General features: G+C 50.4%; 1 protein-coding gene across 1 annotated transcript in view; it reads right to left on the bottom strand.

Annotated features, from left to right (window-relative positions):
• LOC100086103 (microsomal triglyceride transfer protein) overlaps window positions 1–25,583 on the bottom strand; it is a 50,428-nt gene that overhangs the window by 10,475 nt on the left and 14,370 nt on the right. Inside the window, exons 3-12 of the mRNA XM_029077104.2 lie at window positions 18,807–18,950; window positions 11,725–11,832; window positions 11,096–11,212; window positions 10,203–10,342; window positions 8,060–8,210; window positions 6,560–6,717; window positions 5,560–5,728; window positions 3,177–3,284; window positions 2,155–2,367; window positions 754–965 (exon numbers count right to left, since the gene is read on the bottom strand). Coding sequence (XP_028932937.1) covers window positions 754–965; window positions 2,155–2,367; window positions 3,177–3,284; window positions 5,560–5,728; window positions 6,560–6,717; window positions 8,060–8,210; window positions 10,203–10,342; window positions 11,096–11,212; window positions 11,725–11,832; window positions 18,807–18,950 — 1,520 coding nt within the window. The remainder of the gene's footprint in view (window positions 1–753; window positions 966–2,154; window positions 2,368–3,176; window positions 3,285–5,559; window positions 5,729–6,559; window positions 6,718–8,059; window positions 8,211–10,202; window positions 10,343–11,095; window positions 11,213–11,724; window positions 11,833–18,806; window positions 18,951–25,583) is intronic.

A 25,583-nucleotide genomic window follows, 5' to 3' on the forward strand; every position in this document is an offset into this window, starting at 1 on the left:
TACGACAATAAACAGACACGTTCCCTGCCCGCAGAGAGCTTACAATCTGGAGGGCCTGGATCGCGACTATTCTGCTGACCTCTCCCGAGCTTTATGGGCAGTGTCCCGCACATGGCGTTCTGGAAGCTCCTCAAGGGCCAGGATAGCGTTTATAACTTACGTTACCGAGCTCTCCCAAGTTCCTGGAACCTCTGTGGCCTGGAACGTCCTCCCTCCTCATATCAGACAGATAATTGGTCCTCCCCCACTTTGAATCGTTATTGAAGGCCCAACTCCTCCAAGAAGCCTTCCCTGACTAAGGCCTCCGCTCCTCTTCTCCCGCTCCCTTCTGCGCGGCTCTCACTTGCTCCTTCATTCATCCTCCCCCTCATCCCACCGGCACATATGTATAGATCTGCATCTATCTGTCATTTACTTGTCCATTTATTTATATTAATGGCTTCTCCCCCTCTAGTCTGGGAGGTCGTGGTACTCCTCCAAGCGCTAGTACAGTGCTCTGCACACAGTAAGCGCTCAATATATACAATTGAATGAATGAAAGTGCTTCATTTATGGTGGACTGGAAAATCCTCGAGGGCAGGAATCGTGTCCTCTGATTCTCTTGTTCTCTCCCAAGCGTTTAGTAGAGCGCTCTGCGCCCAGTAAGCGCTCGATAAACACGACGTATTGATTGTCCAGAGTACCTAAAGGCATGCGCATCCGTCCACGCACAAACACACGTGCACACGTGTGCACACGGAAGTCACAACGTACCTGGCAGGCATTTCGAAATGCAGAATGTCTCGGATGGTGGAGAGCATGTACTTGTTCATCTCCTTGGGGAGCTCTCCGATAGAAAGGAGGAGGTTTTTGACGTCCATGTAGGAGGGCTTATTGTGCAGGATGACGGAAGCCGCCGAGGTCCGCACGGTCTTCTCGTGGACCTTTCGGTTCTGGTGGTAAATCCGATTCATCGTCTTCTTCACCTACATCCCCAGACGGGCCAGATTGAGTCCAGAGCTTTCCCAGCCACCTACCTTCTCGGCAGCTCGGATGGAATTCTGGAAAGGGGGCCGGAGCAACGGGGAGCTGCTAAGTGGCCTAACGGCTAGGGGCCGGGCCGGGAGTCAGGAGAACCCGGGTTCTAACCCCGACTCTGCCGCTTGTCTGCTGCGTGACCTTGGGCAAGTGGTTTTGCTTCTCTGGGTCTCAGTTGCCTCATCTGTAAAATGGGCCGTGAGCCCCAATGTGGGACGTGGATATGTCCAACCTGAGTAACTCGGACCTACAGTTTAGCACAGGGCCCCATACAGAGTAAGCTCCTTGCGGGAGGGGAATGGGTCTGTTTATTGTTATATTATGCTCTCATTCATTCAGTCGTATTTATTGAGCGCTTATTGTGTGCGGAGCACCCTACTGAGATTTGGAAAGTACAATTCAGCGGACAGAGACAAACCCTACCCAACGACAGGCTCACAATCTAGAAGATTGTATCAGTGCCCTGGGCTGTCTGGGGACAGTCAGTCATATTTATTGAGCTCTTACTGTGCGCAGAGCACGGAACTAAGCGCTTGTGAGAGTACACTATAACAATAAAAAGTACGCTGTAATAATAAACAGGAACAAGAAACAATCCTCCAACACCACCAGAAAACAAAACTTTGGGCTTTAGGCAGGCACTTCCACTTGAAAAAGCACAGTTCCTATCACCCTCTGAAACCTTGTCCACGCTCTTTTCTGAGTTAGACATAAAGACATCCAAAAGCAATCGGCGTAATCGATCGGGCCTTTGGAAGCGATCTCATCACCAAGTCGACATGTTGACGGCTTCGGTTTCAACAGGGGGAAATCAAAACGTGTTTAGAAGCACCAACTCGGAATGCATCCCGATAAAACCGGAAAGCCCCAGACTGAATTCCGTACCCTTGGGCTGGAACCAGATGGGTTTGCCTTCGAGTTACCTTCCGCTAACCGAGAACTTAAATCAGGGAGGAAGAGAAAGACGGGCGTAACCACCTGGAAATGCATCCCTGCCTTTTCACGGGTCTACCTCCTCCAGGCGAAGGAAGAAGGTGGTCATCGGGGGATAGGAGACGAGTAAAACTTGAGCTTCAAAGGCCTCGTTGAAAGAGAAGCCCGAAGAAATAAAGTTGGACTTCCGCCGCCTTCTTTTACCTCGTTGGTGATGAAAGAGACGTCGTATCTCTGCAGCGTGGTGATAGCCAGGTTGCTGTCGGGTCCCTCCCCAGACTCGGCGTATTTCAGCAGCAGCGGGATTCCCTCAGGCAGCAAGGCGTTCTTCAGGGCCAGGAGGTACATCTTCACATCCTTCTTGGATTCCGGCTTCTCCAAGCCTGCCAGGATCAGCTTCTTGGCCTCCACCACCGCCTGGACAGACGGAACCGGGACACCTCCTCCATCAGTCCGTTCGTTCATTCGTTCAGTCGCATTTATTGAGCGCTTACTGTGCGCAGAGCGCTGTACTAAGCACTTGGGAGGGCACGATAGAGCAATAAAGCCGGCACGTTCCCTGCCCACGGCGAGCTCACAGTCTAGAGGGGGAGGCGGACGTTAATATACATAAATAAATAAATACCATCCTTGGTATCGATCCAGCGCTTACTGTAGGCGGAGCGCTGTTCTCAGGGCTTGGGAGAGTCCAGTCCAACAGAGTCGGGAGATATGTGCCCTGCCCACGGGGAGCTTAAAGCAGCTGCCATCCAGCTAGGGTGACCAGATGCCCCAGAGCGGGAGGGACAGTCCTGCTTTCCGGTACCCTCCATCAGGATTCCGACCGGATTTTGAATTTCCGAAGGACCAGCGGCAGAGAAGCAGCGTGGCTTGGTGGCAAGAGCCCGGGCTTGGGAGTCAGAGCACGTGGGTTCTAATCCCGGCTCCGCCACTTGTCTGCTGTGTGACTTCGGTCGAGTCACTTGAGTTGTCTGGGCCTCAGTTATCTCGTCTGTAACATGGGGATTAAAGCTGTGAGCCCCACGTGGGACAACCTGATTACCCCGTATCTACCCCAGCGCTTAGAACGGTGCTCGGGACACAGTAAGCGCTTAAGAGATACCATATAATTATTGTTATTATTGTTATGATTCCCCGAGGGCTTCCCGGGATTCCTCTGTGGACCCCGCCCGCCTCGGGGAATGGGGCCAACTGGCTGGGAAAGGAAGCGCGGTGGTCTCACTCACGGGAAGTTTGCAGCCTTCTTTCTGGCACAGTTTCCGGACGAGGGCACCCATGATGATCACCACCGTCTCTCTGATGTCGTTGCTTTTGATCGGACTCTGGAACTTGGCCTAGCGGGCAAACGGGAACAATATCGGCTCATTCGTCCGCAACCACGGGAAGCAGCGTGGCCTAATGGGTGGAGCCCGGGCCTGGGAGGCAGAGGACCTGGATTCTCATCCCAGCTCCGCCACACGTCCGCTGCGTGACCTGGGGCAAGTCGCTTCACTGTTTTAGACCTCCCTTCCCTTATCCGTAAATTGGGATTTAAAACTCTGAGCCCTATGTGGGTCTGTGTCCAACCTGATTATCTTTTATCTACCTCAGCATTTAGTACAATGCCTGGCGTGAGAAGCAGCGTGGCTCAGTGGCAAGAGCCCGGGCTTGGGAGTCAGAGATCATGGGTTTGAATCGCAGCTCTGCCACTTGCCAGCTGTGTGACTGTGGGCGAGTCACTTAACTTATCTGTGCCTCAGTTACCTCATCTGTAAAATGGGAATTCAGACTGTGAGCCTCACATGGGACAACCTGATTACCTTGTATCTACGCCAGCGCTTAGAACAGTGCTCTGCACATAGTAAGCGCTTAACAAATACCAGCGTTATCATAGTAAGAGCTTAGCAAATACCATAAAACAAAAAAACCCATCGTGGAGTGTGGCAGAGTGGAGGGGGGCACTTTTGGAATGAAATCTGTTTCTTTTTCATAACATGCGAAACAACTATCTTTAGGAGGCCGCCCAAGCACATCATCCCACTTTTCCATGGAAGTTTCTCAATTCCATGTCCTGGCAGGCGTTGTGTACCATTCGTTCATTTATTCATTCATTCGACAGTATTTATCGAGCGCTCACTGTGGGCAGGGCACTGTACTAAACGCTTGGGAGAGTTATGAACTGTGATAATTTCCCAGCACTTTTGCTGGTTAGAAAGATATTCCGCTGAGTTGAGAACATGGATTTGTGCCTCTGTTGGCATAGTGCGGCTGACAAAACAACTTGTTATCGGATTGTAAAATGTCGTTAATTTCCTGCTGTTCCTGCTGTATTTACCCGGTTTATGACTCCCGATCTCCCCCATTTGATTGTAAACTCCTCCTTTCCTTTTATTATCTTCTCCCAATCCCCTAATGTCGTGCTCTACACTCGACAGGCGCTCAATAAGTCTACTGGATGCAGGATGGCCTCCTGGAAAGAACATGGGCCTGGGAGCCAGTGGCCCTGTGTTCTAATCCCGGCTCTTCCTCTCGTCTGCTGTGTGACCTTGGGTGAGTCACTTCACCTCTCGGCGCCTCAGTTTCCTCATCTGTAAAAAATGAGGATGGAATACCTGTTCTCCTTCCTACTTAGACTCTGTGTCCCCTGCGAGAGAGGATTGCCTCCAGTCTACATTGTATCTACTTTAGTGCTCGGTACCTAGTAAGTGCTTAATGAAATCCATTATTATGTTTGAATTGGAAGCTGGGCAAAGCAAATATTAGATCTTGGAGGGAGAGTAATATAATAATAATAATGATATCATGATGGTATTTGTTAAGTGCTTACTATGTGTCAAGCACTGTTCTAAGCTGCGGGGTAGATACTAGCTAATCAGGTGCGACACAGTCCATGTGCCACATGGGGCTCACCGTGTTAACCCCCATTTTACAGATGAGGTGACTGAGGCACCGAGAAGTAATAATAATAATAATGTTGGTATTTGTTAAGCGCTTACTATGTGCCGAGCACTGTTCTAAGCGCTGGGGTAGACACAGGGGAATCGGGTTGTCCCACGTGGGGCTCACAGTCTTCATCCCCATTTTACAGATGAGGGAACTGAGGCCCGGAGAAGTGGAGTGACTCGCCCCCAGTCACACGGCTGACCAGTGGCAGAGCTGGGATTCGAACTCATGACCTCCGACTCCAAAGCCCGTGCTCTTTCCACTGAGCCACGCTGCTTCTCCAAGTATCGAGGTGACTTGCCCGAGGTCACCCAGCAGACAAATGGCAGAGTCGGGTTTAGAACCCGGGTCTTTCAGACCTCCAGGGCCACGCACTGTCCACTAAGCCACGCTGCTTCGGGATCCGTTGAGGGATTATTCCGTGCTGAGCCCCGGAGTAGATCTAAGATAATCAGGTCGGACACAATCCCTGCCCACAGTCCTGGCTAAGTGGTGGAGTGAAAGAGGCCAGTGGATTGAGACACGTGGACGGTGAGAACTTCTGTAAAAGAAGAGAATGATTTGTGAAGGCTCCCTCAGCCCTGAGAACGACGAGATGCTCCCAACTTCCTCCTTCCCCTTCCGGCGTCCCTGACCAGGCCTCACCGTGCGTCTCCTTCCCTAGGCGGCCATCACCCTGGAACTCACGATTAAGGTTTTGAGGAGGTCTTCGTTGGGGTGAGTAGCAAAGCCGCAGGCGTAGAGGAACCTCTCCTGGAGAAGAACGTTACTGTCGCTTTGGAAGTCCAAAAAGTCCAGGATGGCCTCCAGAGAGTCCGGCGTCTGAGCGGAGGTCACGGCGTCCACCAGCTGCGGCCTGCAGGAGCGGAGCAGGGGCGGTCGTGTTATTCGGGACCCCCTGCCTCCGGCCTCTCCCCTCTCCAGCCCGATCTTGGCTCTGCTGCCTCAGTCGTCTTTCTAAAATGCTTCAGGGAAGCAGCGTGACCTAATGGAAAGAGCCCGGGCCTGGGAGGCAGACGGTCACGGGTTCTAATCCCGGCTCCGCCGCTTGTCCGCTGTGTGACCTTGGTCAAGTCACGTCACTTCTCTGGGCCTCAGTTCCCTCACCTGTAAATTGGGGATTGAGATTCCGAGTCCCACACGGGACAGGGACTGTGTCCGACTCCAACTGCTTGTATCCAGCCCAGCTGGGCGCCGGGGTGTCCGGCCCAGTGCCCGTACACTAGAGCGTACACGGTAAGCGCTTAGCAAATACCATCATCCTCGCTGAAGAAACTCCCCTGAAGCTGGCTCTCTCTACTCCACACGAGCCAAAAACCGGACTCTTCCTCCTTCTCCTGACGGTCTCGCTCCCCATACTCGACTCGAGCTTTCTCCCCGCACCTAGGCAGGCCTCCCCCTCAACGATCCACATCTCTCGTCCCCTCCCTCCCAAATCCTGCTAAGATATCACCTCCTCCAGGATGCCTTCCCCGATTAACCCCCTTCAGGGTCCAGCCATTCCACCAGCTCAGTTCCCACAGTACTCTTAGGGGTTTATCCGACTGCTCTCCACGAGACAAATGCAATCGCCCTCTAGCAGAGCAATTACTACCTGGTTTTTTTGGTTGATCATGAGCTCGGCCGGTTTCGGTCATGTGATCCCTGCCTCCCTCCCCTCCCCCGCTCCCCTGCCCAAGTTACTTACAGGACGTCTTTATTTTCACTCTTCAGAATCTGAAGAATCTCATCTTTCTTAGCATCCCTGAGGCGCAAGATGAAGGTCAAGAAAGCCCTGGCTGCCTCCGCCTTGGAGAGATTCTCGGGCTGCATCTGCTTTCGGACCGTCTTCCAGAACTCAGGCAGCTGCGGAATACAAGCACCGGGTCAGCCATCTATTTCTTGGCTCGGATTCTCCATCACGCCTTGGACGATTTCTTTTCTTACTCCAGAAATAATTCCTTTGTCTAATGACAATGGCCTGGTTTTTCAGAGCACGTTTATTCCCAAAGCGCTCTTCTATTTTACTTATTTAATTCTGTCCTCTCAAGAACCCTGTGAGGTAGGGAGAGGAGTCAGATACTACCAACCCCGTTTTGCCGATGAGAAAACCGAGGTACGCAGAGGTGAAGTGACTTGCCCACAATCCCACGGCAGGCTGGGGGCAGAGTTCACACTCGAACCCAGATCCTCTGGCTTCCGGACTTGTGTTCTTCCATGCCGCCGAACTGCCTAACCCCTCTCAAGCAGGATATTTTGTTACCCTCGGAATGTATGGCAGAGTTCTCTCCTGGAGGTGGCATTTATTTTGCAATCTCAATTCACATACGTTGCCTAGTGGAAAGAGGTCAGGGCTGGGAGCCAGGAGACTTGGGTTCTAATCCTGGCTCCTCCACTCACCTGTTGCGTGACCTTGGGTGAATCATTTCACTTGTCTGGACACTCCTTTCCTCATCTGTCATTTGAGATGGCCATTCTCCCTCCCCCTTAGACTGTAAATTCCACATGGGACAGAGATTGAGTCTAACCCGATGATCGGGTATCTGACCCGATGCTTAGAACACGTGGCTTAGTGGGTAGAGCCAGGGCTTGGGAGTCAGAGGTCATGAGTTCTAATCCCAGCTCTGCCACTTGTCAGCTGTGTGACTTTGGGCTAATCACTTCACTTCTCTGGAAAATGGGGATTAAGACCGTGAGCCCCACGTGGAACCACCCGATTACCTTGTATTTACCCCAGTGCTTGACACATGGCGCTTAACAGATACCACCACCATCATCATCATTATTATTATCAATCCCGGCTCTGCCACTTGTCTGCTGTGCCACCTTGGGCAAGTCCCTTAATTTCCCTGGGCCTAGGTTTCCTCATCTCTAAATTGGGAAGTAAATCCCACATCACAGTTTAATGGATAGAGCACGGGCCTGGGAGTCTGAAGGGCGTGGGTTCTAATCCCGGCCCCGCCACTCGTCTGCTGCGTGACCTTGGGCAAGTCACTTTCCTTCTCTGGGCCTCAGTTCCCTCATCTGGAAAACGGGGATGAAGACTGTGAGCCCCACGTGGGACGGGGACTCTGTCCAACCTGATCTACCCCAGCGCTGAGAACAGGGTTTGACCCATAGGAAGCGCTTAACGAACGCCATCATTATCATCATTATTATCTCCCGCTCTGAAACGGTCCCCCGTCCCCCAGGGTCACGACCCTCTTACCGAAGGGCAGTTCTTGCAGTCGGTGTGGGCGAGCTGCCCCACGAGAGGGCTGCTGCTGTACTGGGCATCGACCTTCTTCACCACAGCTGCCACCTGCTTTCCGGGGATGAGCCCGGGCCCAACCTCCGTGCTTTTCAGCTCCAGCCTCTGCCTGTGGAAACCCAGACAAATAGCTGAGGAGAACGCTGGTGGAGAATAATAACAATGATGATATTTGTTAAGCGCTTACTATGTGTGAATCGCTGTTCTAAGCGCTGGGGCAGATACAAGGTAATCAGGTCGTCCCGCGTGGGGCTCACTGTCTTAATCCCCATTTTACAGATGAGGTCACTGAGGCGCAGAGAGGTTAAGTGACTTGCCCCCAAGCCCGTGCTCTTTCCACTGAGCCAGAAGCCAGGGGGGATTGTTACAAACGAACCCTTCCAGCATTCAGGGGGTTTGTGTTTCTGTGTGAGTGTGTTTTTGGGTGGGGAGGGGGGTCTTGGTTTCAGACTGAGAGTTGGTCAGTCAATCGTATTTCATTCATGGGGGAGATACAGGGTCATCAGGTTGTCCTACGTGAGGCTCACAGTTAATCCTCATTTTCCAGATGAGGTAACTGAGGCACAGAGAAGTCAAGTGACTTGCCCGCAGTCACACAGCAGACAAGTGGCGGAGCTGGGATTCGAACCCATGACCTCCGACTCCCAAGCCCGTGCTCTTTCCACCGAGCCACGCTGCTTCTCCTAATACAGGCCCAATTTGGACCAGACGGGATTCTGTGATTTGTAAACCATAATGGGTCGGGACTCTTCAGCCCGAACATTTTATGGGCTTCATTTCCGGATCCCCTGAAGAGTCGGGAGTTAGCGCCTAAGTGTCTACCAACTCCGTTGTACTGGACCCTCTCAAGTGCTTAGAACACAGTGCTCTGCATACGGTAAGAACCCACCAAATACCACCGATCGATTGAGCGATAAGGAAAATCTACCCCAGGAAGCTGATGTCGGAGAGAGTGGACCTCGTCAGTGGGCCCCAGGGGCCGCAACCCGGTTGAGGAATCTCTGCGTTATTTTAATATTTTTTTAATTTGTCAAAACAGTGTTGCGGGGCTTAGCTCAGGGTGGATTTTGTCTCCAGGCTGGACTGCTTAGCATCTTAGACCCAAGAGCTTGGAAGAGAGGCCAAGTCTCCCCTCACAAATCTTGGGTTTTCCCCACTTCCATGGGGGGACTGTAACCCTTAGACCGAAAGCTCCTTGTGGGCCTGGAGTGCGTCTCTTCTGTTGCTCTATTGTACTCTTCCAAGTGCTCAGTACAGTTCTCTACAACCAGTAGGTGCTCAATAAATACCACTGATTGACTGATGGGTCCCCACACACCGCGACAGGTGGACTGAGAGAGAAACAGCGGGCGGAGCGGAGACTGCTCAACTCTGAGCTCCTCCAGGGAAGGGATCAGGTCGTGGGCTCTAATCCCGGCCCCGCCACTTGTCTGCTGTGTGACCTTTGGGCAAGTCACTTCGGTTCTCTGGGCCTCAGTGACCTCATCTGGAAAATGGGGATTGAGACCGTGAGCCCCACATGGGACAGGGACCGCGTCCAACCCAATGGACTGCATCCACTCCAGCGCTTAGTACAGTGCCTGGCACATAGTAGGTGCTTAACAAATACCATAATTATTATTATGACATTACTCTCTTCTACTCTACCAAGCACTTGGTACAGTGCTCAGCACAGGGAGAGTGATTGAGAAATGATGACGATTGATCGATTGATCGATTGATTGGCTGATTGGTGGAGACCTGGAGTGGGGAGGGATCGGCAGATTGGATTGAAGCTGACCACTCTTTCAGCCTCTTCTTTCATTCCATTGTATTTATTGAATGTATTTATTTATCGAGCATATTTATTGAGGTGGAGGGGAAGGGGAAGATGAAGGGAAAGGGAAGGGGAAAGGGAAAGGGGAAGAGAAGGGGGAAGGGAAAGGGGAAGAAGAAGGGAAAGGGGGAGAGGGAGGGGAAGAATCTCCAAGCCCTCAGGCCTACCCCTCATTCCCCCAGATCCCGGATACCCGCTCCTGCACCGCGCCCCACCCTCAGCGGCCTTATCCTACACGAAGCACCGTCTCAAAGAAAGTAAACGCGCCCGTGATTGCGAGCTTACTTGGACACGATCTTCCCGGTGAGAGTCCTTAGGTAATTCAAGCCAAAAGCGTAGATTTCCTCTGCCATCACGGCAGTAACGAAGCTGTCTTCGATCAAGTAGGTAGTAGTCGACGTGGACTTGGAGCTGATACCTAGAACCTGAGAAATTGAGAGAGGGAAACAGTGTCTCAGTCTAGGCACCCAATTAATTGGTATCTATTGAGCGCTTACTGTGTGCGGAGCATTGGACCGAATGGTCGGGAGAGTCCAATACAACAGAGCTTACACTTTAGTCGGGGAGACGGATATTAAAATAAAATTACAGGTAGGGAAAGAAGCAGAGTTAAGGATATATACATAAGTGTTACATTCTAATTACTCACATAATCAATTGCTTCTACGCAATAATTGCCCCAGCCCAACTTTTGAGTCAGAAATCAATCTATCAATCGATGGTATTATTGAATGTTTACAGTAATCAGAGTATTGGGCTGAATGGTTGAGAGAGTACAATCAAACAGATTTAGTAGACACATTCCCTGCCCTCACGGAATTGACAATCTAGCTGGGGAGACAGACATGAAAATACATTACACATAGGGAAAACAGCAGAGTATAAAGATATATTCACAAGCGCTATGCTCTGATTTCTTGTATAATCGCTTCCACCGAAGAATTGCCTCAGTCCAATTTTTAAGGCAGAAATCGTTCATTCAGTGGTATTACTGAGCACTTTCTGCATGCAGAGCACTATCCTAAGCACCTAGGAGGGTACGGTCCAATAGAGTTGGCAGAAATCAACGATTCTTTTTTTTTATATATACCACATCACTCTAGACTGTAAGTTCCTTGTGGGCAGGGAAGATGTTCCCTAGGGCACTGTGAGTTCCCACCAGGACAAAGGCTTCCTACCTGATTATGGGTAGTAAATCCAGACCTGGGGATTTTGCAGGTGTTCAGAGCCTTGATTTTGGTGACTTTATTTTGCTGGGCTTGGTAGACCACTTCGCAATTCCCAGAGATGTCCACCTCGAAAGAAATGGAGGAAAATGAGAGTCCGCGCTCAGGGACGGGAGGAATGGAGGATTCGGCCTTCAACTGCCCAGTCTCGCTCCCTCCTCCTCTGGTCCCGTGCCCTGAGTTCTACTCCAGCCAGCCAGCTTTTCTCTTGGTCTCATCTTTACTCTCCTCAACTTCACCTCAAACCAGCTCTCTTCTTCCCACCTTGACCAGACCCTCCCCTCCTTCCAAAACCACTTAAAGACTGTCCCCCCAACCGGAAACCCATTCCCAATCCTCCAACCCCTCCTCACAGTTCCCAGTCTCCCTCTGGGAGCGTATTAAATTAAATCAGTATTAAAAGGGCACCCGACCAACAGGATGGTAGAAAGCCCACGGCTTATCCCTAGTGCGGCCTCTTCTCGGGAAGACCTCCAGGCTGAAGCGAGGCCTACCTATCTCAAGCTGTAAATACCTCAGCCTAAATTTCTCTGGGTCTTCCTGGCATCAAAAGAGGGAGATTCTGTGCCTTTTAGTCCTACCTCATTTGCACTGCCGGAAGTCAGCTGCATTTGAAAGAGACTGGCCACACCTCTCTTGAGGTTCTCCATAGCCACCGGCTCATTGGGGTAGGAATAGTAGTCCATCACCTGAGGAAAGAGAAAATGAAGAAATCAACCAAACAGCATCGACTCTCAGATCCGGTAGCCTCAGGGAAGACGTCCATGGGAAATTCTAAGGTAAAGCTGGAGCCTTGTTTTGGGTTTTTTTTTAAATGGTATTTATTAAGTGCTTGTTCTGTGCTAAGCACTGGGGTAGGTACAAGAAAATCAGTCTGGACACAGCCCATGTCCCAGTCTTAATGTTTAATCCCCATCAATGTTTTACAGATGAGTTAACTGAGCCCCAGAGAAGTTAAGGGACTTGCCCAAGGTCACCCGGCAGACATGTGGCGGAGCGGGGATCGGAACCCAGGTCCAATAAGTACTGAGGGAGGGGTGAATCCAAGGGAGCAAATCAAAGTGCAAGGGTGATGCAGAAGGGAGTGAGAGAGGAGGAAATGGGGATTTAGTTGGGAAAGCCACTTGGATGAGATGAGCTTTTAATAAGGTTTCGAAAATGGGAAGAGACAGCGTCTGTCAGATGTGAAGAGGGAGGGGGTGCCAGGCCAGAGGCGGGATGTGGGCGAGAGGTCAGTGGTGAGATAGACATGACTGAGGCCCAATAAGCAGGTTGGACTGTACAGGCTAATAATAATGAGATAATAATGTAATAATAATAATAAATGGGGAAGCAGCATGGCTGAGTGGAAAGAGCCGGGGCTTCGGAGTCAGAGATCACGGGTTCGACTCCCGGCTCTGCCACTTGTCAGCTGTGTGACTGTGGGCGAGTCACTTAACCTATCTGGGCCTCAGTTACCTCATCTGTAAAATGGAGATTAACTGTGAGCCTCACGTGGGACGACCTGATTACCCTGTGTCTCCCCCAGAGCTTAGAACAGTGCTCTGCACATAGTAAGCGCTTAACAAATACCAATATTATGAGAAGCGGTGAGGCTCAGTGTAAAGAGCGCGGGCTTGGGAGTCAGAGATCCCGGGTTCTAATCCCGGCTCCGCCGCTTGTCAGCTGTGTGACCTTGGACAAGTCACTTAACTTCTCTGTGCCTCAGTTACCTCATCTGTCAAATGGCGATTAAAACTGTGAGCCCCACGTGGGACAAACTGATCACCTTGTATCCCCCAGCGCTTCGAACAGTGTTTTGCACATGGTAAGCGCTTAACAAATGCCACAATTTATTTTATTGATTTTTATTTGCTAAATGCTTTCCACGTGCCAGTACCAGGCAGATCCAACGAGATACGTATTTTCCATTAAAATCCCCTCAAGGAATGTGTCTGTTCATTATATTATTTTACTCTCCCAAGCACTTAGTACAGTCCTCTGCAGATGGTAAGCGCTCAAAAAATACAATTGAATAAATGAATGAATGAATGAGACTGAAGGTGGGAGAGACAATATGGTCACAGATGAAGATGGAGAAACGGAGAAACAAGCAGCGTGGAAAAGTGGAAAGATCCCGGGCCTGGGAATCAGAAGACCTGGGTTCTAATCCCGGCTCCACCACTTGCCTGCTGTGGCCTTGGGCAAGTCACTTAACGTCTGTTTCTCAGTTACCTCATCTGTAAAGCGGGCATTAAAACTGTAAGTCCAAGGTGGGATATGGACTATGATCAACCTGGCTATCTTGATCTACCTAGGTGCTTCGTTGAGTGCCTGGTACATAGTAAGCGCTAACAAATACCATAAAAAAGCACACTTCCTCTCTAGCTCAGTCCCACATGGGGGGTTTGAGAGCCCTCTTTCAACTGACTGGACAGTAACAAAAAAACTACAGAAGAGGAATGAAACGCAACTGCTTTATTTTAACGTCTGCCTCGCCCGGTAGACAGTAAACTCCTTCTGGGCAGGGAATATATCTGCTTTATTACACTCGCAAAAGCAGCGTGGCTCAGTGGCAAAAACACGGGCTTGGGAGTCAGAGGATGTGGGTTCTAATCCCGGCTCCTCCACATGTCTGCTGGGTGGCCTTGGGCAAGTCACTTCACTTCTCTATGCCTCAGTTACCTCATCTGTAAAAGGCGGATTAAGACTGTGAGCCCACGGGAGAAAGGGTCTGTGTCCAACCTGATTACCTTGCATCTACCTGAGTGCTTAGAACAGTGCTTGGCACATAATAAGTGCTTAATAAATATCATAATAATTGTTATTATTATTCTCCCAAGCGCTTATTACAGCGTTCTGCACACAGTAAGAGCTTAATATCATAATTATTATTACTATTACTCTTCCAAGCACTTACTACAGTGCTCTGCACATAGTGAGTACTCCGTAAATACCAATGATTGATAGAACCCAGGTCTCCTGGACCCCAGGCCCATACTCTTTCCACTGGACCAGACAAAGCCCCCCATTTCCTCAGCTCCCTCTCCCCCCAACTCACTCCCTCCCCGCCCCACAGCACTTGTACAGATATGTACATATCTATAATTCTATTTATATTAATGCCTATTTACTTTTTTTGAGGAGAATACATGTATATAATTATGTATGTAATTTATATTGATTATATTGATGCCTGTTTACTTGTTTTGAAGTCTGTCTCCCCCTTCTAGACTGTGAGCCCGTTGTGAGCAGGGATTGTCTTTATTTGTTGCTGAACTGTACTTTCCAAGCGCTTAGTACAGTGCTCTGCACACAGTAAATGCTCAATAAATACGATTGAATGAAGGAAGGAAAACCACACTGGCCCTCCTGCATCGTTAACGACGGGGCTGAAATGTCCCAGGAAATTTCAGCCAGGCTGGGAATATTTTCCTTCCTAGACCCGTTCTCTGATCCTTGCAGTTCCCAAGGGCAGCTCTTCCCCATCCCAGTTCTCCCGGGAAGTCGTGACTGGCAGTTGTCCCGGGCTTCAGCCTCCAAGGCTTCCTCCTCCAGGGACTACATCGCTCTCTCCGAAGATACCAAAGATACCTCCCGCACTCTGACCCTGGGCCTGAAGGAAGTTGCCTCCTCCAGGCAGGCCCTTGGAGGCGGTGAGGTGGCAGATACTCTACAGCCTTTGAACGAGGAGAACTCAATCCCACCAGAGAAACGGTTCACTCGTCGCGAAAGACTTTGCTCATTTAACTGCCCCTCCGAAGGTTGTAAAATATGGGTTTCCATTAAGATTATAAATGCAGTCGGTTCTTTATCAGCCCCTGGAGCCTTGGCACAACACAGAGGATTCAGAAAAGAAACCTGACCCCGTTTGGCTAAGAATTGTTGCCCTAAAGGGGAATAGACTAAATACATTTTGAGGAAACCTATCGAGGATTTCACTCAAAGGAGAATAATGAATCTTTCCGAAAGTTCTACAGTGACACAAGAGGAGTCGGTTGCTGGAGTTTCATCAGTTTGGTACGGTACTAGTATTACTGTCGTCATCCGTTCATTCGATCGTATTTACTGAGCGCTTATTACTTGGAGAGTTCAGCGTGGCTCACTGGAAAGAGCATGGGCTTTGGAGTCAGAGGTCAATGGGTTCGAATCCCGGCTCCGCCCCTTGTCAGCTGTGTGACTTTGGGCAAGTCACTTCACTTCTCGGTGCCTCAGTTCCCTCATCTGTAAAATGGGGATTAAGACTGTGAGCCCCACGTGGGACAACCTGATTCCCCTGTGTCTACCCCAGCGTTTAGAACAGTGCTCGGCACATAGTAAGCGCTTAACAAATACCAACATTATTATTATTATTATTATTATTCAGCACACTAATAAACCGACATATCCCCTGCCCACAATGAGCTCACCGTCCAGCGGGCATTTCCCCCATTAAGTTCGCTTTTCCCCAGTTCCGTCTCTGCTTCATCTTTGCACTTGGACCTGTGACCTCTGGGTACTTGGTATTCATCCCATCCCTCTGCCCCACCAGCGCTTATGTACATATCCGTAATTTATGTGTCTCCCACTAGACTGTGAATTCGTGTGGGCAGGGAATGTGGCTACCGATTCTGTCCTATCGTACCCTTCCCCATAATTAGTACAGCGTTCCGCACACGGTATGCCACTGATTGATTGAGAAATGGTATTTATTAATTGCATATACTGTACTAAGCGTTTGGGAGATACAGCAGTCATGCAAGACATGTGCCCTGTCTTTAAGGAGCGTACACACTTAGGAGGGAGATAGATGTTAAATCTTCAAAACTCAAACTGGTTGATTTTTTTTAACCCTGAGGTCTTCAATTTGGAATTCTTTTCTTATGGTATTTGGCACGCGCTTACTATGTGCCAAGCCCTGTAATAAGCGCTGGGGTAGATACGAGCTGATCGGGTTGGACACAGTCCGCGTCCCACTTGAGGCTCTCGGTACTAATCCCCATTTTACAGATGAGGTCACTGAGAAGTTAATTGCCTCGCCTCACGTCACGCAACCGACAAACGGCAGGACCAGGATTAGAAGCCAGATCCTTGTGACTCCCAAACCTGTGCTTTATCCGAGAAGTTGGTTGTTTATTGTATGGTGGGGACAGGGACTGAATTGCCATGAAAAGGAATAGCGAGATTAAAATCGATGACTGGATTAAGCATTTTAAAATCAATCGGGAAATGAGATTTACCGAAGTGGAATCAGCGTGGCTTAGTGGGACGGGCCCGGGTCTAGGAATCCGAGGACCTGGGTTCTAATCCCAGCTCTCCCACTTTCCTGCTGTGTGACCTTGGGCAAGTCACATATCTTCTCTGTGCCTCGCTTTGCTTAACTATGAAATGAGGATTTAATACCAGTTCTTCCTCCTACTTAGAGCACTGGCTTGGGAGCCAGAGGACTTGAGTTCTAATCCTGGCTCTGCCCCTTGTCTATTGTGACCTCGGACAGGCCACTTAACTTCTCTGTGCCTCAGTTACCTCATCTGTAAAATGGGGAGTAGGACTGTGAGCCCCACATGGGACCACCTGCTTACCTTGTATCTACCCCAGCGCTTAGAACAGTGCTTGGCACATAGTGAGCACTTAACCAATACCCTAATTATTTATTATTATTTAGTCCATGAGCCTCATGTGGGGCAGGGATCTGTGTCCAACCTGATTAATTTGTACCTACCCCAGTATTTAGAACCATAAAAAATTCTACTTAGTAGAGTCAGAGTTTTTCTGCTTTTTAAAATTTTTCTTTGCTTCTTGGAAAAGTTATTCAGGCTTCTCTGGCCCCTTCTTCCCCAATCCCCAATCTGCATTTCATTTGCATTTTCACAGGACGTGATCGGGGAAGTTTTGTACCTCCTTAATAGCTAAGATGCTGCCTTGTCAAAGATGCTTACTGGCCTACAGACTCTTCGTTCAAACAGCCTACTGCTGTTCATTCTTACGTCTTCTTTACTTTTCAAATTTACCACTAACTTCTGAAAGTCACTGGAGTGCTCTTATCAGACCCACCTCCACATTACCACTCGCTTCCAAAGTCTCTTTCCTTGGACTCTGGCCCAATATCTAGATTCCTTCAGCAAATTATTCCTCTTATCTAAATTAAATCCCTTCTCCTTCCTACCCCTTTTGGTTGACTACTTGGAACTTTCTCAGTGATTCTACACTTGTCCCTTTCATTCCCCTGGCTAATTTAATTTAATATCCTAATTTAATATCAAGCATGCATTTCCCAAATGCTTCACTGACAAATGAATTAATGGATGAACTGCATTAACTAGGGGCTGGTTATTCGGCTGGAGGGCTTGCTACGCCTTTTCTTTCTCCTTTTCCAGCAGCTGCCTTCCCTTTAACCTTTTCATTGCTCAATAATCCCTCAAAAAAAGAGTGAGTGTTGGGGCGGGGGGGGAATAAAAGGTGAAAGCCAAATCAGGTGGAGGAGCCGTTTGTTCAAGGCTGTAGTGAAAGAGTTGAAATAAATGGGTGGAACCGAAGGGAAGTGTAGCCTGATGGAAAGAACCCAGGCCTGAGAGTCAGAAGACCTAGGTTCTAATCCCAGCTCTGCCACGTGTCTGCTGTGTGACCCTGGGCAAGTCAATTCCCTCATCTGCAAAATGGGAATTAAATCCTACTTGGAAATCTGGCGATTCATTTTTGAAAGACTTGAAATGGAAAAACGTAATCATCAGGGCTAGAAAAAACTGAGCGAAGCGATTGCTGCTGGGAACCGACCTGACTTTTTTCTTCATGACATTTGTTAAGCGCTTACTATGTGCCCGGCACTGTTCTAAGCGCTGAGATAGATACAAAATAATCAGGTTGGACACAATCCCTGTCCCACATGAGGCTCACGGTCTTAATCCCCATTTTATAGATGCGGTAACAAGCATAGAAAAGTGACTTCCCCAGGGTCACCAAGTGGACAAGTGGCGGAGAGGGGATTGGAACCCAGATCCTTCTGACTCCCGGCCCGGGTTTTAACCACTAGGCCACGCTGCTTCTAGGCACAGGGCCGTGACCTTACACGAGACTTGCCAACACCCAGGCAGGCCGGCGGACAGACAGACAGGTAATTCAGTTCCCGGCCCCAGTTCGGGATGCAGTGTGTGTGTAGGTGTGTGTGATGAGGAGAGAAGGGGGGAGAGACCCTCAGGACGGTCATCCCGCTCGACTCTCACAGGTCCGGCCGCTGGCTCTTCTCCACTCGGCAGCCCCGGGCCGCTGCCCGTTTCACCTGCCTCTCCCCATGTCCCTACCAAGCTGACCGTTTGGCTTTCTAAGAGAGGTCAACCTGGGTCATCATGTCTCCTTGGAGGACTGTGGGAGGGCCAGCCAGAGGAAGAGACCAATTCGGGAGTGAGGGCAAGGAGCAGGACAAGGGAAAAAAGGCAAGATCGTTCCATCGTACTGGGCTAAGGGGAGAGTGATTGGGACCCCTGCCTTCCAACCCTCTTGCCCACCCTGCTTCCACCCGCCCGGCCCCCAGATCTCACTCCCGCCTCCCTCCTCCTCCTCAGACGTTCCCCCCCGCCACCCCGGGAAGGGACGGAGAGGAAGGCCTGCACACGGGAGTCCCACTTTCCCCGGACCCTGGACCCAGCCGGGCCGATCCCGGGAGGGCCCGGAAGCCCGGCCACACCCCGGGCTACGCTCTCTCTCTCACCTTCCCATGCATCAGATGGAGAAGCACTGGTTTCTCCAGAGAGGCCAGGTTGTCTCTGCCGAAGATTTTCTGGGAGTTTTTCCCTTTGAAGATGTTCTGTCCTCCCTTGTGTTCGTTGGCGTGTTCCACGTTCACATTCTTCATCTACGAGCCAAAGGAGAGACAAGTCTCAGAGGGAAGCCCTCACTGGACAACAGGACCCGGGGTCTGCTCCCTGCCTCCCCTTACCACCCCCCCAACCCCGCAGCATCACCCTGGAGCCTCCATCCCGTCCTGCCTCGTACCACCACGGTGGACAGGACCGAAGCAGCCACAGCGTAAGCCCTCCACGAAATCTAGAGCCTGGGCGAGACACTAAGCTGCCCCTGCTGCCGTGACTGCGGCCACGGGGCTGACTGTGGATTCTGAACCGTGAGGAGCCTGAAATTCTGCTCCTCTAGCCACAACACCTTGCAGGGTGGTTTTCATTTTGTGTATCCGTCTGTGTCTTTTATGCTACTTAGAGAGGTTTGATTGTTTCATCACCTTATGTCAATCAACCAAATTAAATCTGTTGAACTCTTCTCACTGTGTGCAGAGTACCGTCCTCAGCGTTTGGGAGATTACGGTACGACAGAACTGGTTAGACACGTTTCCCTGTCCAGAGGAGCCTTTTAACCCTCACTTAGATTCTTATATCGTGAGCCCCTCTGGATAAGCATAAGGATTATGCTTATAATTCCTACCCATGTATTCTTTCCCAGCCGTTAGTGCCGCGGTGCGCGTTCGATACGAATAATCGCAGTGCTTATTAAGGACTTACGTGTGTAAAAGCACTGTACTAAACCCTGGGAGGGCATACTCAAGTGGAGATTAGACATAGTCCTTGTCCCTCAGCGGGGGTCACAATCGAAAAACCTAATAAATACTGTTAGGATTACCACTCCTGCCATCACTAAGCTCTCCACGGGCGTGGTGGGAAGGTGCGGTGGAGGAGGAGAGAAGGTCAGTCAGTCAGTGGGATTTACTGGGAGTTTACAGGGTGCAGTCAGATGATGTAGGTGGGTGAGGAGGAGGGATTAACTCTCTAACCCTTGGAAAATCTCTCAGAAGCCCGTGGGTGTGCCCCCGGGTCAAGCTGCTGCTTATGAAAATGCTCCTTCTGAGAAACGGTGTGGCCTAGAGGGAAGAGCACAGACAGACCTGGGAGTTGGGGGACCTGGGTTCTAATCTTGCCTGCTTTGGGCAAGTCACTTAACTTCTCTCTGCTTCGGTTTCCTCCTCCGTCAAATGGGGATTTAATAACCGCTCTCCCTCCCCCTTGGATTGTGAGTCCCGTGTTGGACAGGGACTGTCCGATTTGACTATCTCGTATCTGTCCAGGGGCTTGGTATATATAAAGCACTTAACAAATATCATTATTATGATTATTCTGAATCGCCCAGTGAAGGAGAATAGAGAACTAGATTCTCAGAGTCTGATTTTTCATATTTAAGAAAAATAACGGGGCAAGCATTGAAGGTTCTTGAGGCGTTTTGAAAGAGGAGAGACTGCCAGCCTCATGCTATGAGCTCACTTTGGGCAAGGAACGTATCTACCAACTCTGGTATAGTGTCCTCTCCCGAGTGCTTAGTACAGTGGTCAGCACACAGTAAGCGCTCAATAAAAATACGATTGATGAATAGGCCCAGTGGCAATTCCTGTCTCCCTTCTCTTTTCTCCTTGACCTGACCCTTCCTCTCCTCAGCTCCCTTAGCCCTGTCCTGGCTTCTGTTAGCCCTCCCCGAGGAAGCCGCTATTGGCTGAGCTCCATGGAATGGACTCAGGCCATCAATCAATCAATCGGTCCAAGGTATCTACTGATCTCTGGGCACTGGGCTAAAAGGTTGGGAGAATCCGATAGAATAATAATAATAATGTTGGTGTTTGTTAAGCGCTTACTACATGCAGAGCACGGTTCTAAGCGCTGGGGTAGATACAGGGGAATGAGGTTGTCCCACGTGAGGCTCACAGTCTTCACCCCCATTTTACAGATGAGGGAACTGAGGCACAGAGAAGTGAAGTGACAGTCACACAGCTGACAAGGGGCAGAGTAGGGATTCGAACCCGTGACCTCTGACCCCCAAGCCCGGGCCCTTTTTACTGAGCCACGCTGCTTCTCTAAACGCACGTTCCTCAACCTCGAGAAGCTTCCAATCCAAAGGAGGAGACGGGAGCACAGTGTGTGGATTAGGGAAAGGGCTGAGGTGAAATAGGTGCCCATTTGACGGCATAAAATAGCACGATAAATCGAACGGGCCATTTTTAATCTACATATAATCATGGGCTTAATAGGGTACTCTGCACATAGTAAATGCTCTATAAATACTTTTGACCGACTGCTGAAGATGAGTAGACATGTACAGTGCTAATGGTTTAGTGGAAAGAGCATGGGCTGGGGAGTCGGAGGTCGTGGGTTCTAACCCCGGCTCCGCTGTGTGACTTCGGGCAAGTCGCTTCACTTCTCTGTGCCTCAGTTACCTCATCTGTAAAATGGAGATTAAGACTGTGAGCCCCACGTGGGACAACCTGATTACCTTGTCTCTCTCCCAGTGCTTAGAAGAGTGCTTGGCACATTGTAAGCGCTTAACAAACACCATCGTTATTATTTTTATTATTATTACTGGGTTATTGCTATTATATTATCAGTAGTAACAATAATATCAATAACGTTGTTGTTAGCCTTATGCTGTCGAGTCACGTCCGACCGATAGCGACGCCACAGACACATCTCTCCCAGAACGCCCCGCTCTCCGTCCGCGATCGTTCCGATAACGCATCCAGAGTTTTCTTGGGAAAAATACGGAAGTGGTTTACCGATCGCCTCCTTCCACGCGATAAACGAGTCTCTGCCCTCGCCTCTCTCCCATGCTGCTGCTGCTGCCCAGCACGGGGGAGTTTTGACTTGTAGAAGATGGCCTGTCACTCGCCAGCCACTGGCCAAACTAGGAATGGAACGGACAGGCCTCTGCTTGACTCTCAGTGGAAAGAGCACGGGCTTCGGAGTCAGGGGGTCATGAGTTCGAATCCCAGCTCTGCCACTTGTCAGCTGTGTGACTGTGGGCAGGTCACTTCACTTCTCTGTGCCTCAGTTACCGCATCTGGAAAATGGGGATTAAGACTGTGAGCCCCACGTGGGACAACCCGATTCCCCTGTGTCTAGCCCAGCGCTTAGAACAGTGCTCCGCACATAGTAAGCGCTTAACAAATACCAACATTATCATTATTATTATTATTATTAGTTATAACTGGTAGAGGACTGGAAACTCTCCTGGTGTGACCCTGAGAGGAATATCAATCATACCTATGATTAAGTATTACTGGGGAAGCAGCCCGACCTAGTGGATAGAGCATGGGCCTGGGACTCAGAGGGTCCTGGATTCGAATCCCGCCTCCGCCACTCGTCTGCTGTGAGACCTTAGCTAAATCACTTCGCTTCTCTGGGCCTCAGTTCCCTCCTCCGTAAAATGGGGATAAAGATTGTGAGCCCCAAGGGGGACAGAGACCGGGTCCAACCTGATCAGCGTGCATCTACCCCAGCGCTTACAACAGTGCTTGACACAGAGTAAGCAGCTTGACAAATACCATCATCGTCATTATCGTTATTGCCTTTTGCTGTGTTTTTAAGCATTTACAGATTAGGTCAACGTGGGGCGAGGCTCCTGCGATCCGGGTCAGTGAGGCCAGGGGACAAGGAAAGGACTGGGCAAATTTATCAATCAGATTATCCCTTACCCCTTAGCCTTAGCCCTAAAATGCAAATGACTTCCTCCAATTATTTTTTCGGTTGTCATTACTTTTTTATCACTGGAGATTTTATGGTTAGAGCCAACTTGACTCCCCGGGGGACTTATCTTATCTCTCATTAAAGCCAGATGACTGTTTCTGGGTTTCTCTTCCCCCAAATCAACCACTCTCTTCACTCAGGTTAAATTAGGCTCTTGGAACCTAAGCCGTCAGAAGATGGAGATGAACCAGGTTTTGGAAAACGCGCTTCTTCTGAGAGTCGGAGACCGACAGGGTTTTCGGGGAATAACCTGGAAGGGGGAGGGAGATGTCGTCTCCCTCTAGAATAAGCCGTCTGGTAGGCGGGGAGCCTGCTCTTGGAAGGAAGTCCAGGACATTTCTGGTCTGTGGTCACTAGATTCAGTCAGCCAGTTGCATTTATTGATCTCTCACTGTGTGCAGCGAACTGAACTGAGCGCTTGGGAGAGTAGAGAAGCAGCGTGGCTCAGTGGAAAGAGCCCGGGCTTTGGAGTCAGAGGTCATGGGTTTGAATCCCAGCTCTGCCACTTGTCAGCGGTGTGACCGTGGGCGAGTCGCTTCACTTCTCTGGGCCTCAGTTACCTCCTCTGTAAAATGGGGATGAAGACTGTGAGCCCCACGTGGGACAACCTGATTCCCCTGTGTCTATCCCGGCGCTTAGAGCGGTGCTCTGCACATAGTAAGCGCTTAACAAATACCAACATTATTATTATTATTACAGTATAACAATAAAACAGATACATTCCCTGCCTACAGTGAGCTCACGGTCTAGAAGGGGAGATAGACATGAATATAAATAGATAGATTACGGATATGGACGTAAATGCTGTGGGGCTGTGAGGGGGGATGAATAAAGGGAGCAAGTCAGGGTGACGCAGAAGGGAGTGGGAGAAGAGGAAAGGATAGATTCCCAAGCTGAGGGCTTCTGTCTCCCCTTTCTCCCTCCTCGCAGGGTTGGCGTCCCTTTAGACTGTAAGCTCGTTGTGGGTGGGGAATGTGTCTGTTTATTGTTCTATTATCCTTTCCAAGCGCTCAGTACACTGCTCTACCTACGGTAAGTGCTCAATAAACACGACCGAATGAATCCATAAGAAGATGTCACTGTTGATAAACACGGGCCTCTGCCGGGACGGGACAGAGCCACCAGCTCTGGAATGGCCAAGGGAAGGTTTCCGGGGCAACTGCGGGACTCCCAGTTTCTGGGAATCGGGAGAGGGAGCTCACGGGGTGCCCGGCCCCGGCCTCTCTGGCCACTCAGCGACGGAGGCGGTGGTCCGGGGCCCGAGTCCCAATCCCCCTCCCCTCTTCTGTCCACACCCATAGAGGGAACCTCCTACCTGTTGCAGCCCAGGGTCCAGGACAGGTGAGAGCCGGCTGACCCTAACCACCTTCCTCCTTCTCCTCATACAGTCGATCGGTGATATTTATTGAGCGCCTATTCTGTGCAGGGCACTCCTCCTCACCTCTCTCCCAGGTCCCGGCACTCATTCGTTCATTCAGTCATATTTATTAAGCACTTATCGTGTGCTGAGTACTGTACTAAGCCTTTCCTTCCCCCATTTTACAGATGAGGAAACTGACGCACAGAGAAGTCAAGTGATCTGTCCAAGGTCCCACAGCAGGCAAGCGGCAGAGCCAGGATGAGATGGATTCTGTGTGGGTCATCTCCTCACTCCAGTCCTGGGCTCCTCCCACCAGTCTGAGTCGAATCAATCAATCCAACAGTGGTACTTACTGAGCTCTTACGGCGTGCAGAGCACTGTCCTAAGCGACTTCACCTCTCTGTGCCTCATGTGTAAAATGGAGATTAAGACTGTGAGCCCCACGTGGGACAACCTGATTACCCCGCATCTCCCCCAGCGCTTAGAACAGTGCTCGGCACATAGAGAGCACTTCAAAAATACCGTAATTATTATTCTTACTATTACAGTCGGCAGACGTGTCTCCCCCCCAGCCATTCACACAGGTTCACACCTGGAGAGTTTCCAGTACGCTGTCACTCTCGACTACGGGAGGGAGGATCAGGCAGAGGCCTGTCCGTTCCATTTTCAGCTCGGGCAGTGGAAGGCCATCTGGCTACAGGGCAAAACTCCCCTGTGCTGGGCAGCAGCGGCACGGGAGAGAATCGAGGGCGAAGACTCTCAGTTTACCGTGCGGAAGGAGGCAGTGGTGAACCATTTCTGGATTTTTACCAAGAAAACTCAGTGGATCCACTACCAGAACAAATGCAGATGGAGGTGGGCGTTCTGGGAGAGATGCGTCCGTGGTGTCACTGGGGGACAGAAGCGACTCGCCGGCATCAGACGAGACATGTTGGAGAAGCAGCGTGGCTCAGGGGAAAGAGCCCGGGCTTTGGAGTCCGAGGTCATGGGTTCGAATCCCGGCTCTGCCACCTGGCAGCTGTTTGACTGTGGGCAAGTCACTTCTCTGTGCCTCAGTTACCTCATCTGGAAAATGGGGATTAAGACTGTGAGCCCCACGTGGGACAACCTGATCACCCTGTGTCTACCCCAGCGCTTAGAACAGTGCTCTGCACATAGTAAGTGCTTAACAAATACCAACATTATTATGTTCCCCGCCCACAGTTCCACTTTCCGAACTCTTTCGGAATTGTCCCAGAAAGCACCAGGGTCAGTTCGAATGAACGCGCCGCTGAGGTTTGTTGCGCTCGCTTTCCGAAGAGCAGGGAAAGACCCCAGCGAGAAATAGCTCGGTGAGGTGGGGGACGGGATAGGATTTGCCAGCCTGAAGGCTAATGCTTCCCGGTCTCTAGAGGCCAGGATCCAGAAGCCTGACGGCTAATAGCGGGATTGCTCAATTAGGAAGCAAAAGTCTAAGGTCATGGAAAATCCGAGGTGGTTACTAAACTTTGACATCGTGGGAGAAAAGAAGATAGGGTTGGGAGACAGAAAGACCCGCTGAGCTAGGCCAGGGCGAAGGCATACGCCTGTTCTGCCCATCCCGGGGTCGTAAGCCCCCTGGTTTAAGCAGCTG

Source organism: Ornithorhynchus anatinus, chromosome 12 (assembly GCF_004115215.2).
Source record: "Ornithorhynchus anatinus isolate Pmale09 chromosome 12, mOrnAna1.pri.v4, whole genome shotgun sequence".
In the NCBI taxonomy this organism is placed as follows: Eukaryota; Metazoa; Chordata; class Mammalia; order Monotremata; family Ornithorhynchidae; genus Ornithorhynchus; species Ornithorhynchus anatinus.